Genomic DNA, 17397 nt, shown 5'->3' with positions numbered 1-17397 from the left:
AAAGTATATTTTGTCCTTTTGATTATCCCTCATCACTGAGCTACTGAAAGCTTGGTATATTTATAATAGAAAATTTTCTTTACTTTTCTGCACATATTTTTCATTAGCAACCTGACTTCTATCTTTTTAAGATTGAAAGTCTTTCACCTCTTATGAAAAGGAAGTTTTCAACTGACCAAATTCTCAATCTACAGAACCAAGGGGAAAAACTATCATAAATAAAGCATTACTTCCAATACTTAATAAATAAAGGGTCAGGAGACCTGCTTCCATTTGTGCCGAGAGTGAGTATACAGCTTCCAGGCACCTTTTGTAGTAAAGAGCGAATGTGGTGAGGGAATATTTGCAAAATTTCAAATTCCTTATGGTTTGTATGATCCAAGGTTAGTGTTGTAACATTTGTCAAAAGTGCGTAATTCTCAATTTTTTTTTTTTTTTTGGCAACAAAGTGTAATGTGTTTGCTTTAAAACAATTATCTTAGGTAAAATCTAGTCTAGACATTTCATTAATAATGTTACTCTCCTGTCTGATTGTAAAGTACAACAGACTTCTCTGTGAAGAACGAACAAAAATATTTATGCAACGTTCGTCGCTTATATGCATGAATGCCAGATCTGTTGTACGATAGTTCAAATACATGGTTAAACATGGGAACTTCATGCAAAAGCTCTTTAGCAATAATCGTAGCAGTGGAGCGAAATACAAATCTCATCTGAGACTGTTCAGAAAGCCTTTGAAGGCATTCATAATAGATAATCCCCTTCTTAAAAATTTTATCTTTAAAAAGGTTTTACGTGCAAATAATTTTTCTGAATAAGGCTTAAAGATGCTTACATCCTCAAATTACATTTTAATGGGATTAAAAACATTTTCAAAGAAATGTAACATTTTATAATCCATGTAAAAGCTTTTAATCTTTTTGTCTGAAATATGCTAAAATTTTTAAAAAATGTAATATATTTTCTTTTCCTTTTTAAGGGTAGCTTCTCATGAAGACATGCCCAGAAAGCTCTAGTTTCTATTTTCCACCAGAAGAATGTAAAGATAAAACAGAGAGAAAAATTGATCCAAATAGGCTAAAACGAGGCATTTTAGCTCATTTTTTTTCCTATGCAATTTAAGTTCTATGGTCAGGGATTGTCGGTATAGTGACAATGAAGCTGATTATTTCCACAGTACATGCAGAGTACGCATTCCATGTTTTCTCATGTAAAGAACTGTGCTGTATCCATTACTACAATTATGAAGATAACTTGTAATTTTGGCATTTGGTTTGGCTGAGAATGGAAGAAAGGACGCCTGCCTTCAAGATTTCTATCTCGTGTTGTGCCCATTACCTGCGACCTGTCTTCTTCCCGTGCCTGAAACCCACACATCTTACCGACCACGGCCTCCGTGTGTTTCCCTTCTGCTGGAAGAGGGAAGTACTGGTTTGGTGACAAGTTGCTGCCATATCCCAGGAGAAAACCTTCCAGTTTTACATTTGGATTTGGACGTAGGAACTTCAAGAGGATGGAGTCACTCGTGGTATTGATGTGGACTTTCAGGTTTGGCCTTTTACCTAAAGATGGCAACAAAAAAGTACCAGGCTATTATTTCACTGATTTAGCAACCCAGAGCAAATTTGGAGCAAAGGTTAGTTGTTACAGGCATTGTCGCTAGAAAGCACACGGTCTACGTAGCTAACCAATATTCTGACACACCCACCTAAACGGCTAAAACATGGGTAATTTTGAGATCCCCAAACCCAAACTAAATAACGTATAAAGCAGTCTAGAACACAAAGGAAAATCTTAGGGCTTAATATTTAGTAGTTTATTATTGAGCGGGTAGATGGTATTTAAGGCTATTTTGGTTATCCACAATTAGTCAAAACCTTCATTTTATACATACTGTCGGAATGGGCAAAGGATCTGAAATGTCTAATTAGTAAATTTAGCTACTGCGCTTTGAAAATACCCAGCCTCATCAATGCTGCCCTCCAGCTGTATTCCTGCAAAATTCAGTGATTAATAGAGATGGAAACAAAGGGACAGGAGTGAGGGCTGGGAGACAGCTTAAGGGTACCTGAGATGGGAGGATAGGGAGTTCTGAAAGAAGAGACAGGTGGAGGAGAAAACCTTTAGTTCTATTTGGAACCGGTAGGGTCAGTGAGACAACTGCATGGAGATGCTCTGCAGGAAGTTGAATATTCAAGTGCGATGCTCAGGAAAAGAACACAGATCCACCTGGATGTTGTCAGTTTCTAAATAATCATTTGATGAACTTTCCCAGAGAGATTGTGCAGACTGAGGAGAAAAATCTTAATTAAATTTTCAAGGCTTTTTTTTTTTTTTTTCTTTTTAACTGTGTAGGCAATAGTGGCAGATCATCACACTAACCAGAGGTCTTGACTAAGCCGTGAGTAAACGACATGGTGTTTTGTCTTTGGGGCCAGAAGGAGCCTCGTTCAAATCCCAGTTCTGCAACTTAGTTATTGATGTATCCTCTGGCCACTCCCTGAAAGTACTTGACCCTGAATTTCCTGATTTGAAAATTATGGATCATGGATAACAATGTCCACTTTGAGGGGTTGTTTACAAAGATTAGTGAAAACGGCATTATCTTTTTTTTTTTTTAATGTTTCATTTATTTATTGAGTGAGAGGGTGTACACATGAATAAGGGGCAGAGAGAGAAGGAGAGACAGAGAATCCCAGGCAGGCTCTGCACTGTCAGTGCAAAGTCTGATGAGGGGCTCATCCCATGAACTGTGAGATCATGACTTGAGCCAAAATCAAGAATCATATTCTCAACCAACTAAGCCACCCAGGCGTCCTGCAAATGGCACTATCTTAAAGCTGGCACATAGTAATTGCTCAATAATCTGTTACTTAAATTTTTTTTTAATGTTTATTTATTTTTGAGACCGAGAGAGACAGAGCATGAACGGGGGAGGGTCAGAGAGGGAGACACAGAATCTGAAACAGGCTCCAGGCTCTGAGCTGTCAGCACAGAGCCCGACGCGGGGCTCGAACTCACAGACCGCGAGATCACGACCTGAGCCGAAGTCAGACGCTTAACCGACTTAGCCACCCAGGCGCCCCAATAATCTGTTACTTAATGAAGGCCATAGATAACCTTTTAGCCACAGTTCAGAAATCCAAAACACTTTGTAAGGTTTTTTGTAGATTTAGGTTAAACTTATTTGGTAACAAAACCCAATCTGAACCATAATGAGGCCACTGAGTCTTTCTTGAATCTTACTGACTAGTCTGCGTGACTATTCACATGTTTAATTGTAGGAAAGTTAGTATGTTTAATTAAGGGGTGCTGGCCAAGCCCTGCTGAAGAGTTACTTACTAGAGGTAAGTAACTAGTACTACTACATTGTACTAGCAATGTAACCTAGTACATTGCTAAAATCCAAAGATTTTCTAAATTCTAAAACATATCTGGCCCCAAGAGTTTTAAGATAAGAGAGTGTGGACCTCAATTATTTTCTTTCCTTATTCCATAGAGATTTCTTTTTTTTCCCAAAATATTTTGCCCACGGGAAAGATTGCATTTATTAATTTAGTAATCCACATTCTATTTCTCACGAATCAAAGATTTATATTGCATTAACACCAGTCAGCACCTCTGAACAGCATGGGCTTCCCAAAGTCATTACACTAAATTTATACTATCCCAGTCAAAATCAGCCTGGAATGCCTCAATATAGCTACATAAAAGGATTCCAATAGGCCTTTGAAAAAATAAAGACAGCCCCTTCTTGGATACCAGGTTGTGGGAACCACTCTCTGACCTCACCAGCTAGTACCACTATTTTTACATATGTACATAGAACTTTGTACTTTCTAAGAATTTGATAAAATTTCTATAAACTTCTAGAATCTCAAATTGCTATTCCTATACTTGTGGCAAAATTGAAACCCGGAGATACTGGGTGGCTTATCTCAAGTCCAAGGAAGACTCATCTAATCTAGCTCATCTTGTGCAATTCTCTCGTGGCACAAACAACTAAATTGAGGGCAGCCACTCCTCTGTCACTCGGCAAGTTAAGTGCAGGGTCAAAACTGGATCTCAGTTCTCATTAAGCTGCACTTCCTGCTCTGTTGCCATTGAGAACTTCATCATTACCCAATAGAGTAAGGGGTGACCCCAACACCCAGACCATGACACTCAAGTTGATGCTAACTGCTGGCGTTTTGTCCTAACTTCATTAGATTTTGATGAGGGGGGTTATACTTTAGCTATAACATAGATTTTGTCCAAGCCAAATTTTCCCTTTTTAGTTATGTGCCTAGATCCATCCTGCTCAATGGAATGGAACAAATATCAGTCAAAGACATATACCACTACCTTAGAAGGTTATCAGGTCCCACAGTCAATCAAAATCCACTGGCCTATTTCCAACCCCTTGTTGGGAAGCAGAGAAGAAGGAATCTCACTGTACTTAGGCTGCATTCATGTTTGACTAAGGGCCAAGATTCACAGCATCATCACATCAGACCTTTGCTCATACATTTTGGCCTGATAGGCCTCTTCCGTTGGAAAGTGGAAGGGATGGCTGCACCAAGTGAGGAAAAAGAAGGCTGTAAACAGAATTACCAACTGACAAGGTGGAATTATTCTCATTTCCTCTGTACGGGAATTTTCATGACCCCAGTCTTTCTCCCTTTTGCAAATATGCCAGCAAATATATCAACATCATGTAACTCTTTGAACGAATTGGCATTTAGCTGACCAACTTTTTCCAAAATTCTAATTCACCCTACTCTCTGGAGCTAAATTTTTAAAAGTCCTGAAAAAGAAAGAGAGATGCACATAGACAAATCTGACCTCAAAGCAGCATCACAAACATGGTATTTTGAGACAATCATCTCAGTTCCTTCTTTGGAGCTAAGAATTCAAGTCCCTTATAATTACCCTGGCACACATTACTGCTTCCTTTATTACTCTTCAACCTGTCTTACTTCTGTTTGGCCAGTATAATCTTCTCACATTCTGCAATGCACCTTCACCTATGCTCACATTGTCACGCAGTATGGATTTCCTCTGTCTTTGGTTTGTCTTCCTTACATGCCTTCGCTCATTGAGTTATTACACCATTGGTCTTTTCAGTGCTCAGCAAACAGTTTAACCTTTTTTGCCCTTTCAATATGATTAATTTTGTCAAGCTTTGCTTCAAATGAATGTTTGGACTAGTATTCAATTTTATACTACTGGACAACATCCCTCAATATTTTAGGGTATATCTCCATGCATCCTATAATAATTTTTAATCTTTGATAAATTATGCTTCATTCTGAGTAACTCTAATTAAATGCTTTGGAACACAGTCCTGTGGTGACAGTTATCTTTCAATGTTTGTATGAAAACCTCTGGTGAATGACATAAGGTAGAGTTAACAGAAAAATAATAGAACATGATATAAGCTTAACTAGGAAAACATTTATAAGTAAAATGGCATATATATTGCCCAGAAAAGTCCAGGAGTACAGGGAAGTAAGAGTCCTGGAAGAACATTTTATTGTATCTTACACGAGAAATAAAGCCTCTGCCAATGAAGAGTGAGACAAAATAAAGAATGTGAACATTCCAGGAAAACAACACCAGCATGGTTGAGAAAAAAGATTGCATATTGGTAAAGTAGAACCTTGGATCTAGAACAGTTGTTTCTAATCCTCTTTTTGCAACACCCTAGAGTATCTCCAAATAGTTCAAAAGGGTGTTGTGAAATACTAAAAGAAAAAAAAAAAGTCTTTCAAAATAAAATTAGAATTAATCCTCTTTTAATTTTTAAAAGTAAATACATGCCCTGTGGCATTAAAATCAGTTAGGAGGTACTGAGATAAGAACACCAGACAAAAGGTGGAGCGCTATAAGCTCAGAGAACTCTCTGGATCAACCGGAGGTTGCTTTGCTATAGGCACAGGTACTGAGCAGGCATTTAGTGTTGACCCCAGAGTTCTGAGTGGCTGTGGTCAGTTTCAGCTTTGTCAAGAAACATAGCCCAAACACATGGTACTTAGCTAAACTATTATAAACATCCAGACACAGATCAGTGAGAAAGGAGTTACCATTCCAACCCATTCAACAGGATATATTCTTTTATGTCTAGGCTCTCTTAAGGTTATCCTATACTTTCTAAAATATTTCAGAATGTGGCCTAAAGTTTGATATGTAGTTAGCCAAGTTGATTAAATCACCTTAAGAAAAAATTGATACTAAAGCTCGGTTTTTAAAGTAAAAATTATCTATTAGTGTAGCAGCAAAAAAATATGCTCTCAGTGTTGTAAAACACTAATGACATCAGAAATATTCTAAATTGCAAGTTTAGGAATAAACCAGATCAACATTAATTTCTATAATATATGAAATAAAAAAAATAGCTATAATACTGATGTCAATAATGACTCAATTGGAGGCAAACCATAAGAGTCTCTTAAATACAGAGAACAAACTGAGGGTAGATGGGGAGGTGGGGCAGAGGGGAAATGGGTGATGGACATTGAGGAGGGCACTTGTTGGGATGAGCACTGGGTGTTGTATGTAAGCAATAAACCACGGGAATCTACCCCAAAAACCAAGAGCACACTGTACACATTGTATGTTAGCCAATTTAACAATAAATTATATTTAAAAGAATAATGACTCAATTGTTTCAGGACTAAAAGAACAAGCTTGATTATCACCCGTAGTATGTTTCTCTTTTGTTACACACATTCCATTTATACTGCCAACCCCTAAACTTATTTAGTGCCTTTTTTTATACAGAGTCAATTTTCTAAGATATCAAAATAATAAAATTAATTCCCATCAGTTCAGATATGACAGATAAAGCATAGATTTCAAAAACTGACAAATCAAATTGGATCAGATTTTTAAATTTTTGAACTTTAAAAGAACTAACAAGAAAAATAAAAGCCAAACTACAAATTGGAAGAAAGTATTTGCAATATGTGTATCTATTTAAAAATTTGAATTCAGAATGTTTAAAAGAATTCTTTCTACTCAATAAGAAGACAAAATATATATTTTTTTTAAGGGAAAAGGATTTAAATGGATTCCTCACTAAAGACAATATGTGATAGCCAACAAGCACATGCTGAACATCAGGGTCATCAGATGCTTTTTGTAAGTGGTCAAATGATAAATATTTGAGGTTTTGTAGACCAGGTGCTCTCTGCTAGAACTAGTCAACTCTGCCACTGCGGCACAAAAGCAGCTACAAACACTTTGTAAACCAATGGATGTGTCTGTTTGTCATAGTCGACCCTTGAACAATATGGGGGTTGGGGCACTGACTCACCACACGCATGAAAATCCGCATTAACTTTTGACTCTGCAAAAACTTAACTACTCATTGCCTGCTGTTGACTGGAAGCCTTACTGGAAACATAAACAGTCAATTAACACATATTTTGTCTATGTATTCTATATTTGTATTCTTACAATAAAGCCAGCCAGAGCAAAGAAAAAGTTACAGAAAATCATAAGGAAGAGAAAATACATTTACAGTACTGTTTTTGTCAAAAACATCTGTGTATAAGTGAACTGGTGCAGTTCAAACCCCTACTGCTCACGGGTCAACTGTACTTATAAAAATAGGCAGTTGGCTGGATTTGTCTACCAGGTCATAGTTTACCAACTCCTGGTCAACATCATCAGTCTTCAGGGAAATGCAAGTTAAAATCACAGTAAGATATCACACTCCCAAGAACGGATAAAATTAAAAGACTGTCACTAACAAGTGTTAGACAGGATTTGGAACAACTGGAGCCCTCACACATTTTGAATGTGAACGTTTAGTGGTATAACCACTTGCGAAAACTGTTGGGCAGCTGCCAAATAACCTATCAATTTCGTTCCTAGGTATTTTTCCGGAGGAAATGAAAAATAAAACTGTATGAAGATTCGTATGCAGATAGTCAAAGCAGCACCAAACTGGTAACAAACCAACTGTCAATCAATAGTTAAATGGATAAACACATTATGGCTTATCCGTACAATGGGATATGACCCAGCAACAAAACAAAGCAAACTACTTATGAATTCAATGTGGTTGAATCTCTTGCCTGGATAATACCATGCCACTAGAGCATGGGCATGGCATGACCTTCCTCATCTCTGAGTAATAAGCCTTTCTCAGAGATGAAAGACTTTCCTCTGATGGAAGGTCATTCAATCATCTTGCCATTACAGCACTGGTGAAAGTACTTTTAATAGTGCCTAATATTCTTATTCACATTATATAAATGGTACATATATAAAATCAGCAAGTCCTTTTTAGGCATTATTATCTTCCCAGAGCTGACAATTCTAAGTTTCAAACGCATTCTACATTCTTCTTACACAGTGAATTGCAGGTGGAAAACAGCCCAATGCCTTTATGGTCACATCTTGAGTTTATGTATTAAGCAGGGCAGTTGCTATCTGACAACATATTCAAAAACTTCCAAAAACCATATTTGGTGGCATAGACTGCATTTAATCGAACTGTAATGCTAAATTATACAAACCATAATTTTAACATAGGCTCTGGATCTCCAGAATGGAATTCCTTCTCAAAATCCCACATAGCTCTGTCACTCTCTTTGGGAGTGAAGTTCCCAACTCTTTGGGAATGAAGTTTTACCACGGCCCAGTAGAGAATTAATGACAGCTTGCAAAGAGCTAGTGTGCAGTAAACATGTAGCAGCTGTACATGTCTTCTGGAAACAGAGACACCACTGACAGTTGTTTGAGTTGTGCACTGCAAAATTCTAAATGGCATCATTCAACTCATCTTTTATTTATGGTCTTATACATTAACCACTCACAAAGACCATGCAGAAATAATTGCTACTTACAACTTTATAAGGCTAACTTGAAGTTCTCTAAACTCTTCCCATAGGCCTCAAGCTGCTCCCACCCACTCTGCCCTTCTTCCTTCATGCCTTTGATTTCCATCTTCCCTGCCTTCTGATTCTGCTGACACTGGCCAAAGGGATATGGGTGGTGGGATGCCACCTGTAAGGAAGACAGGGGCTCAGCCACATTTTGGACATTGTGCTTTCTAATGTACCAATGAAATTACTTCACTCAATAGATACAATTCAGGTGATGAATCAGGAATCTAAATAAGAAAAACAGATGAAAAGAGATTTGGGGCATTCAGGAAAGGCTGAATTAACAGCACACAGCTTTAGAGGCAAACAGAAGGCATCCCTACTTATGTTTTGTGAATTCAGATCTGAAAACATAAGGGGAAAAATCTTCATGAAAATAGTTCAGATATATATAAAGCAAGACTTTTATAAATTTTCAGAAAAATGTCATTTTTAAAAAAGTGTAGAGAAAAAGTAGGGTAAAAGTACCATAAGCCACATGGACAGATGCCAGAGTATGGGATTAGGGGCCTTTAAAGAAACTCAGAACTTGACCTTACACATACATGATCAGTGTGAGCAGGATGCTCAACCTACAATGTTCTGTGATCTCTGCTCTAGTGCAAGCAGAACAGCATGTTCTCTCTCCAGCGCCTTGTGGGGAGTTTGCCACTGGAAGACATGTTCCTGCATGTAAACGTGCTTTCAGAGCTCAGGAAATAAAAAGTCCCAGCTCATGTGAAGAGCTCCCTTTATAAAGTCACACCTGAACAATTCCCACTGAGCCATAACTCCCAGGTGTCAACCAGTTAACTTTTTATTAGGATGTTATGGTCACCCAATGGAGAATGTTTGCTATTGAATTTAGAAGAAAATGCCATTTTGACAGAAATCTGAGAGGGAAAATGTGTTCTTCCTAATGGAGCACTTTATATCTGTTTGCCCAGCTGTTCTTGTAAATGAGCTCCATTTCAACTAAAACAACCACACAGTTTCCCTTTGGTGGGAATTCCCATTGCCCTGATTCCTCAGGCCAATACTTCGCCGTCTGGTGACTCTGGATAACTGAATGAGACCGACTGAACCTGCCAATGTTGACATGTCATCACCTCTTAGCAGGACTAATTATTTTACTTCATTACCTACCTTGTCACCCAACCAACAGCCAAGCAGGAAAATTACTTTTCATAGACTGCTTAAGTCAACAGCCTTTCATTCTCAAGGAAAAATCTCATCCTGAGACATACACAGTTGTCACTTGTGCACACACCCTCAATCCAATTCTCCTAAAATTCCTCTTTAAACTTTGGAGTGTGTTTGTCTCTCTCTCTCACTCTCTCTCTCTCTCTCAAAAATAAATATTTTTAAAAATTTTTAAAAAGGGGGCACCTGGGTAGCTCAGTTGGTTGAGCATCTGACTTTGGCTCAGGTCATGATCTCACGGTTTGTGAGTTCAAGCCCCATGTCAGGCTCTGTGCTGACAGCTCAGAGCCTGGAGCCCACTTCCAAGTCTGTGTCTCCCTCTCTATCCACCATCTCCCCCTCATGCTTTGTCTGTCTGTCTGTCTGTATCTTTCTCTCTCAAAAATAAGTAAATATTTTTAAAAAGTTAAACTTTGGAACGTGTTGATAGTGTGGGACAACCACCTGCAACCAATAAGCATATATTTCTATAAAGGAAGGGGGCAGTGACATGGTTAACTTCAAACAACAAAATCTAAATAAGTTCTGTATTTGCATTGGGAGATATGTCTTTTCATTCATCTGGTTTTCATTTATATATTCATTCACTACTAGATATGAGGCATTAGTGATGTGCATTCAATTATGATCTGTCGCATCTAGTAAATCAGGCAGATGGGTAAGTCAATGATTTCACTGCAGCATCATTCGTACAATTGGTACAATGTGGCTATAGCAGAGGGGCTCTAGATCTGATGGGAGAGGTGTAAAGAAAGGATATACTTAGTTTTGTTAAACTAACACAAAAATGGTTTTTATTACATGGAAATATGCCAAATGCAAGTAGGGAAGTAGATCTCAAAGTCTCCTTTGTAATACTTTGCCTGTGCCACTTTAGACAACCAGTATATTCTTAGTAATTATTATTTTTAATGTACATACAATAAAAATAGGAAATCAAATAGGCGAAGAGACTTAACAAAACTCATTTCTCTTCTTCTTGTTCTTTTTCTGACTTTTCATGAAAATCCTGGAGTTGATTTGCTCACATTCTCTTGCTATTTTAAGTAAGGAGTAATGGCAATAGGTGCTCCTGATGGAAGGGCGGATAGGCCCCATGCCAAGATTCTTAAAGAATGGTCTCCCAGTTAGAGCATCAGCTGCACCTGGGAACTTGTTAGATGTACAAATTCTCGGGTGCCTGAGTGGCTCAGTCAGTTGGGTGTCCAACTTCTGCTCAGGTTATGATCTCACAGTATGAGTTTGAGCCCCACATTGGGCTCTGTGCTGACAGCTCAGAGCCTGGAGCCTGCTTCGGATTCTGTCTCCCTCTGTCTCTGCCCTTCCCCTGCTCATGGTCTGTCTCTCTCTCTCTCAAAAACAAACAAACATTAGAAGAAGAAGAAGAAGAAGAAGAAGAAGAAGAAGAAGAAGAAGGGGAGGAGGAGGAGGAGGAGGAGAGGAAGAAGGAGGAGGAGAAGGAGGAGAAGGAGGAGAGGAAGAAGACAAAGAAAAAGAGGAAGAAGGAGGAGGAGGAGAAGGAGGAGGAGAAGAAGAAGAAGAGGAAGGAGGAGGAGAAGGAGAAGGAGGAGAAGAAGAAGAAAAAGAGGAAGAAGAAGAAGGATGAGGAGGAGGAGGAGAAGAAAAAGAAAAAGAGGAAGAAGGATGAGGAGGAGAAGGAGAAGGAGGAGAAGAAATTCTCAGACCCTACTCCAGACCTCTAGAATCTGAGACTCTGGGATGGAAGCAGCAACCTGTAGTTTACCAAACTGTTTGGGTGATCCTGATGCACACTCAAGTTTGAGAACTATTATTACTCTTTGGAAATTCAGTGCCTCAAAAATAAAATTCATGGCCCCAATTTCTTTTGAAAGAGATTTTCAGATACACTCTATTGGAGAAAAAAGAACTTCACCCACCATGCTGTTAAGTTTCCTATCATGAGAATTTTACATATATTTTGATCTGTGAATAAACTCTGTGAATTAGAGTTTTCTAGAATTATAATTTCTGGAGACTCCTAAGGTAAAATGTTTAATAATGTTTGGAAAATTTCTCTGACTTCTAGCATCGGTTATATGTCTTTAACCAATCTATTTAAAGACTGGGAAATACAATGAGCTAACATTTTATTATAAAAAATTTCAGAGAAGCGTGCAAGAATTGTGCAGTACACATCCATATAAGTCACTATCCAGAGACAACGATTTAAATCTTGCTATATCTCTTTCATCCTATTTATCTGTCTCTCTATCCATCCATCAATCCATCTTTTTTCTTAATGGATTAAAATAAATTATACTTCAGTACTCTTCACTCCTCAACACTTCAGTATGCATATCATTAACCAGAATTCAATATTTATTTATATTTTTCTGTGGAGATAAAATTTACATATAAGGAAATATGTAAATCTTATCTCTACATGGCTGATTTTTTCCCAAATACCATACACTTATGTAACTCAAACTGAGATATGATTTAGAATATTACTGTCAACCTACAAAATCTCCTGTGCCCTTTCTCAGTCTGTTTCCACTCCATCCTTCCAGAAACAACTTTTGTTCTTATTTTCATTAAACCATAGTTTACTTTTACCTGTTGGAGACTTCAGTGAAATTGAGTCATATGATATGCGCTTTTATGTAAGACTTCTTGCACTCAACATAATGTTTTGGAAATTTCCCAGTTTTATTGCATGTATCAGTAGTTGTTTTTGTTGTTATTTTCACTGAGTAGTATTCAGATAATTATTAAAATCAACATTTTTACATCTTTCTGTGTCTCAAGAGTATCAACCTCTCTTGATTTACAATTTTTTTTTTTTTTAGAGAGAGAGAAAGAGAGAGAAAGAGAGCAGGCAAGCAAGCATGTGGGCAAGCAGGGGAGGGTCAGGGAGAGAGGGAGAAAGAATCTCAAGCAGACTCTAGGCTTAGCATAGAGCTTGACAACACAAGGCTCAATCTTGACCATGAGATTATGACCTGAGCCAAAATCAAAGAGTCCAACACTTAATTGACTGAGCCACCCAGATGCCCCTTTACTATTGTTTTTTATTTGTTAGTTGTTTATTTATCAAGAGAAACTATTCCATAACCCAATATTCATGTTTCATAGTTCAGGAACACAGGTCCTGGACAAGTGAAGTGACAAACTTCAATGGAACTCAACCTAAAGGAATTCTTTACATCCCCAAATCACTTTGCAGTCAGAAAGATACCAGTCTTCTTCATCCCCTCAAAATCTTTCATGGAATCATAATTTCTTTAGAAATCTGCATATGCCATCTTTCTTGGTTCAGCCACAGCAAACTCATAGAAAGTTGCAACCCCAGGGATGCAGCAAATACTCCAACAACATGAAATTACCGATGCTTGGCCAGAAGATCTTGCATCTGAGGTTGCATCAAAGCACTGGAAGTCATGGGTTATTCTCCTCAACACCAAGCTCAAACCCAATGTCTTTACTAACCAGTAAAGAAAATTACTATATTTTAAAATGTTGATTATATTGTAGTACAGTTTTCTCTGAGAATAAAGGGAAATCATATATATATATATATACACATATATATGTGTATATATACATATATATATGTGTATATATATATACATATACACACACACACACACACACACACACACGTATATAATTTTTCTTTCCAGGTATTTATTTACGTTATCCTATTTACCAGGAAGATAAAACTAAACATTTTCTTACTTATAATACACACTTATTTTTAAGACTTAAATAAATGATTAAGGCTCGGTAGGGAAGATGGCGGCGTAGGAGGACGCTGGGCTCACCGCGCGTCCTGCTTATCACTTAGATTCCACCTACACCTGCCTAAATAACCCAGAAAACCACCAGAGGATTAGCAGAACAGAGTCGCCAGAGCCAAGCGCAGACGAGAGGCCCACGGAAGAGGGTAGGAAGGGCGGCGAGGCGGTGCGCGCTCCACGGACTGGCGGGAGGGAGCCGGGGCGGAGGGGCGGCTCGCCGGCCAAGCAGAGCCCCCGAGTCTGGCTTGCAAAAAGCGGAGGGGCCTGACGGACTGTGCTCCGACAGCAAGCGCGACTTAGCGTCTGGGAGGTCATAAGCTAACAGCTCTGCTCAGAAAGCGGGAAGGCTGGAGGACAAAGGGAAGGAGAGCTGCTGAGCCCCCTGACGACAGAGCTCAGTTTGGTGGGGAACAAAGGCGCTCGCCAGCGCCATCTCCCCCGCCCATCCCCCAGCCAAAATCCCAAAGAGAACCAGTTCCTGCCAGGGAACTTGCTCACTCCGCGCAAACACCCAACTCTGCGCTTCTGCGGAGCCAAACCTCCGGCAGCGGATCTGACTCCCTCCTGCTGCCACAGGGCCCCTCCTGAAGTGGATCACCTAAGGAGAAGCAAGCTAAGCCTGCCCCTCCTGCCCCTGTGCACCTTGCCTACCCACCCCAGCTAAGACGCCAGATCCCCAGCATCACAAGCCTGGCAGTGTGCAAGTAGCCCAGACGGGCCACCCCACCCCACAGTGAATCCCGCCCCTAGGAGAGGGGAAGAGAAGGCACGCACCAGTCTGACTGTGGCCCCAGCGGTGGGCTGGGGGCAGACATCAGGTCTGACTGCGGCTCCGCCCACCAACTCCAGTTATACACCACAGCACAGGGGAAGTGCCCTGCAGGTCCTCACCACGCCAGGGACTATCCAAAATGACCAAGCGGAAGAATTCCCCTCAGAAGAATCTCCAGGAAATAACAACAGCTAATGAGCTGATCAAAAAGGATTTAAATAATATAACAGAAAGTGAATTTAGAATAATAGTCATAAAATTAATCGCTGGGCTTGAAAACAGTATAGCTGACAGCAGAGAATCTCTTGCTACAGCGATCAAGGGACTAAGGAACAGTCACGAGGAGCTGAAAAACGCTTTAAACGAAATGCATAACAAAATGGAAACCACCACGGCTCGGATTGAAGAGGCAGAGGAGAGAATAGGTGAACTACAAGATAAAGTTATGGAAAAAGAGGAAGCTGAGAAAAAGAGAGATAAAAAAATCCAGGAATATGAGGGGAAAATTAGAGAACTAAGTGATACACTAAAAAGAAATAATATACGCATAATTGGTATCCCAGAGGAGGAAGAGAGAGGGAAAGGTGCTGAAGGGGTACTTGAAGAAATAATAGCTGAGAACTTCCCTGAACTGGGGAAGGAAAAAGGCATTGAAATCCAAGAGGCACAGAGAACTCCCTTCAGACGGAACTTGAATCGATCTTCTGCACGACATATCATAGTGAAACTGGCAAAATACAAGGATAAAGAGAAAATTCTGAAAGCAGCAAGGGGTAAACGTGCCCTCACATATAAAGGGAGACCTATAAGACTGGTGACTGATCTGTCTTTTGAAACTTGGCAGGCCAGAAAGAATTGGCACGAGATTTTCAGTGTGCTAGACAGAAAAAATATGCAGCCGAGAATCCTTTATCCAGCAAGTCTGTCATTTAGAATAGAAGGAGAGATAAAGGTCTTCCCAAACAAACAAAAACTGAAGGAATTTGTCACCACTAAACCAGCCCTACAAGAGATCCTAAGGGGGACCCTGTGAGACAAAGTACCAGAGACATCACTACAAGCATAAAACATACAGACATCACAATGACTCTAAACCCATATCTTTCTATAATAACACTGAATGTAAATGGACTAAATGCGCCAACCAAAAGACATAGGGTATCAGAATGGATAAAAAAACAAGACCCATCTATTTGCTGTCTACAAGAGACTCATTTTAGACCTGAGGACACCTTTAGATTGAGAGTGAGGGGATGGAGATCTATTTATCATGCTACTGGAAGCCAAAAGAAAGCTGGAGTAGCCATCCTTATATCAGACAAACTAGACTTTAAATTAAAGGCTGTAACAAGAGATGAAGAAGGACATTATATAATAGTGACAGGGTCTATCCATCAGGAAGAGCTAACAATTATAAATGTCTATGCGCGGAATACCGGAGCGCCCAAATATATAAAACAATTACTCATAAACATAAGCAACCTTATTGAGAAGAATGTGGTAATTGCAGGGGACTTTAACACCCCACTTACAGAAATGGATAGATCATCTAGACACACGGTCAATAAAGAAACAAGGGCCCTGAATGAGACATTGGATCAGATGGACTTGACAGATATATTTAGAACTCTGCATCCCAAAGCAACAGAATATACTTTCTTCTCGAGTGCACATGGAACATTCTCCAAGATAGATCATATACTGGGTCACAAAACAGCCCTTCATAAGTTTACAAGAATTGAAATCATACCATGCATACTTTCAGACCACAATGCTATGAAGCTTGAAATCAACCACAGAAAAAAGTCTGGAAAACCTCCAAAAGCATGGAGGTTAAAGAACACCCTACTAACGAATGAGTGGGTCAACCAGGCAATTCGAGAAGAAATTAAAAAATATATGGAAACAAACGAAAATGAAAATACAACAATCCAAACGCTTTGGGACGCAGCGAAGGCAGTCCTGAGAGGAAAATACATTGCAATCCAGGCCTATCTCAAGAAACAAGAAAAATCCCAAATACAAAATCTAACAGCACACCTAAAGGAACTAGAAGCAGAACAGCAAAGGCAGCCTAAACCCAGCAGAAGAAGAGAAATAATAAAGATCAGAGCAGAAATAAACAATATAGAATCTAAAAAAACTGTAGAGCAGATCAATGAAACCAAGAGTTGGTTTTTTGAAAAAATAAACAAAATTGACAAACCTCTAGCCAGGCTTCTCAAAAAGAAAAGGGAGATGACCCAAATAGATAAAATCATGAATGAAAATGGAATTATTACAACCAATCCCTCAGAGATACAAACAATTATCAGGGAATACTATGAAAAATTATATGCCAACAAATTGGACAACCTGGAAGAAATGGACAAATTCCTGAACACCCACACTCTTCCAAAACTCAATCAGGAGGAAATAGAAAGCTTGAACAGACCCATCACCAGCGAAGAAATTGAATCGGTTATCAAAAATCTCCCAACAAATAAGAGTCCAGGACCAGATGGCTTCCCAGGGGAGTTCTACCAGACGTTTAAAGCAGAGATAATACCTATCCTTCTCAAGCTATTCCAAGAAATAGAAAGGGAAGGAAAACTTCCAGACTCATTCTATGAAGCCAGTATTACTTTGATTCCTAAACCAGACAGAGACCCAGTAAAAAAAGAGAACTACAGGCCAATATCCCTGATGAATATGGATGCAAAAATTCTCAATAAGATACTAGCAAATCGAATTCAACGGCATATAGAATTATTCACCATGATCAAGTGGGATTCATTCCTGGGATGCAGGGCTGGTTCAACATTCG

The 17397-nt window shown here is 39.1% G+C and overlaps 1 protein-coding gene and 1 pseudogene across 39 annotated transcripts in view; both read right to left on the bottom strand.

Moving 5' to 3' along the window:
* Positions 1-17397, bottom strand: part of ABI3BP (ABI family member 3 binding protein) — a 267443-nt gene that overhangs the window by 194433 nt on the left and 55613 nt on the right. For all 39 annotated transcript variants that reach the window (XM_086675588.1, XM_086675593.1, XM_086675570.1 and 36 more), the window contains exon 2: positions 1383-1562. In XM_086675588.1, the coding sequence (XP_086531714.1) occupies positions 1383-1562 (180 nt within the window). The remainder of the gene's footprint in view (positions 1-1382; positions 1563-17397) is intronic.
* Positions 11280-13755, bottom strand: LOC147577491 (cytochrome c oxidase subunit 6C pseudogene; annotated as a pseudogene).

This window comes from Puma concolor, chromosome C2 (assembly GCF_028749965.1).
Source record: "Puma concolor isolate L17-30 chromosome C2, mPumCon1.1.hap2, whole genome shotgun sequence".
Lineage (NCBI taxonomy): Eukaryota > Metazoa > Chordata > Mammalia > Carnivora > Felidae > Puma > Puma concolor.
Note: the sequence above shows the minus strand (reverse complement) of the source record. Positions and strands in the feature narration are given on the sequence as shown.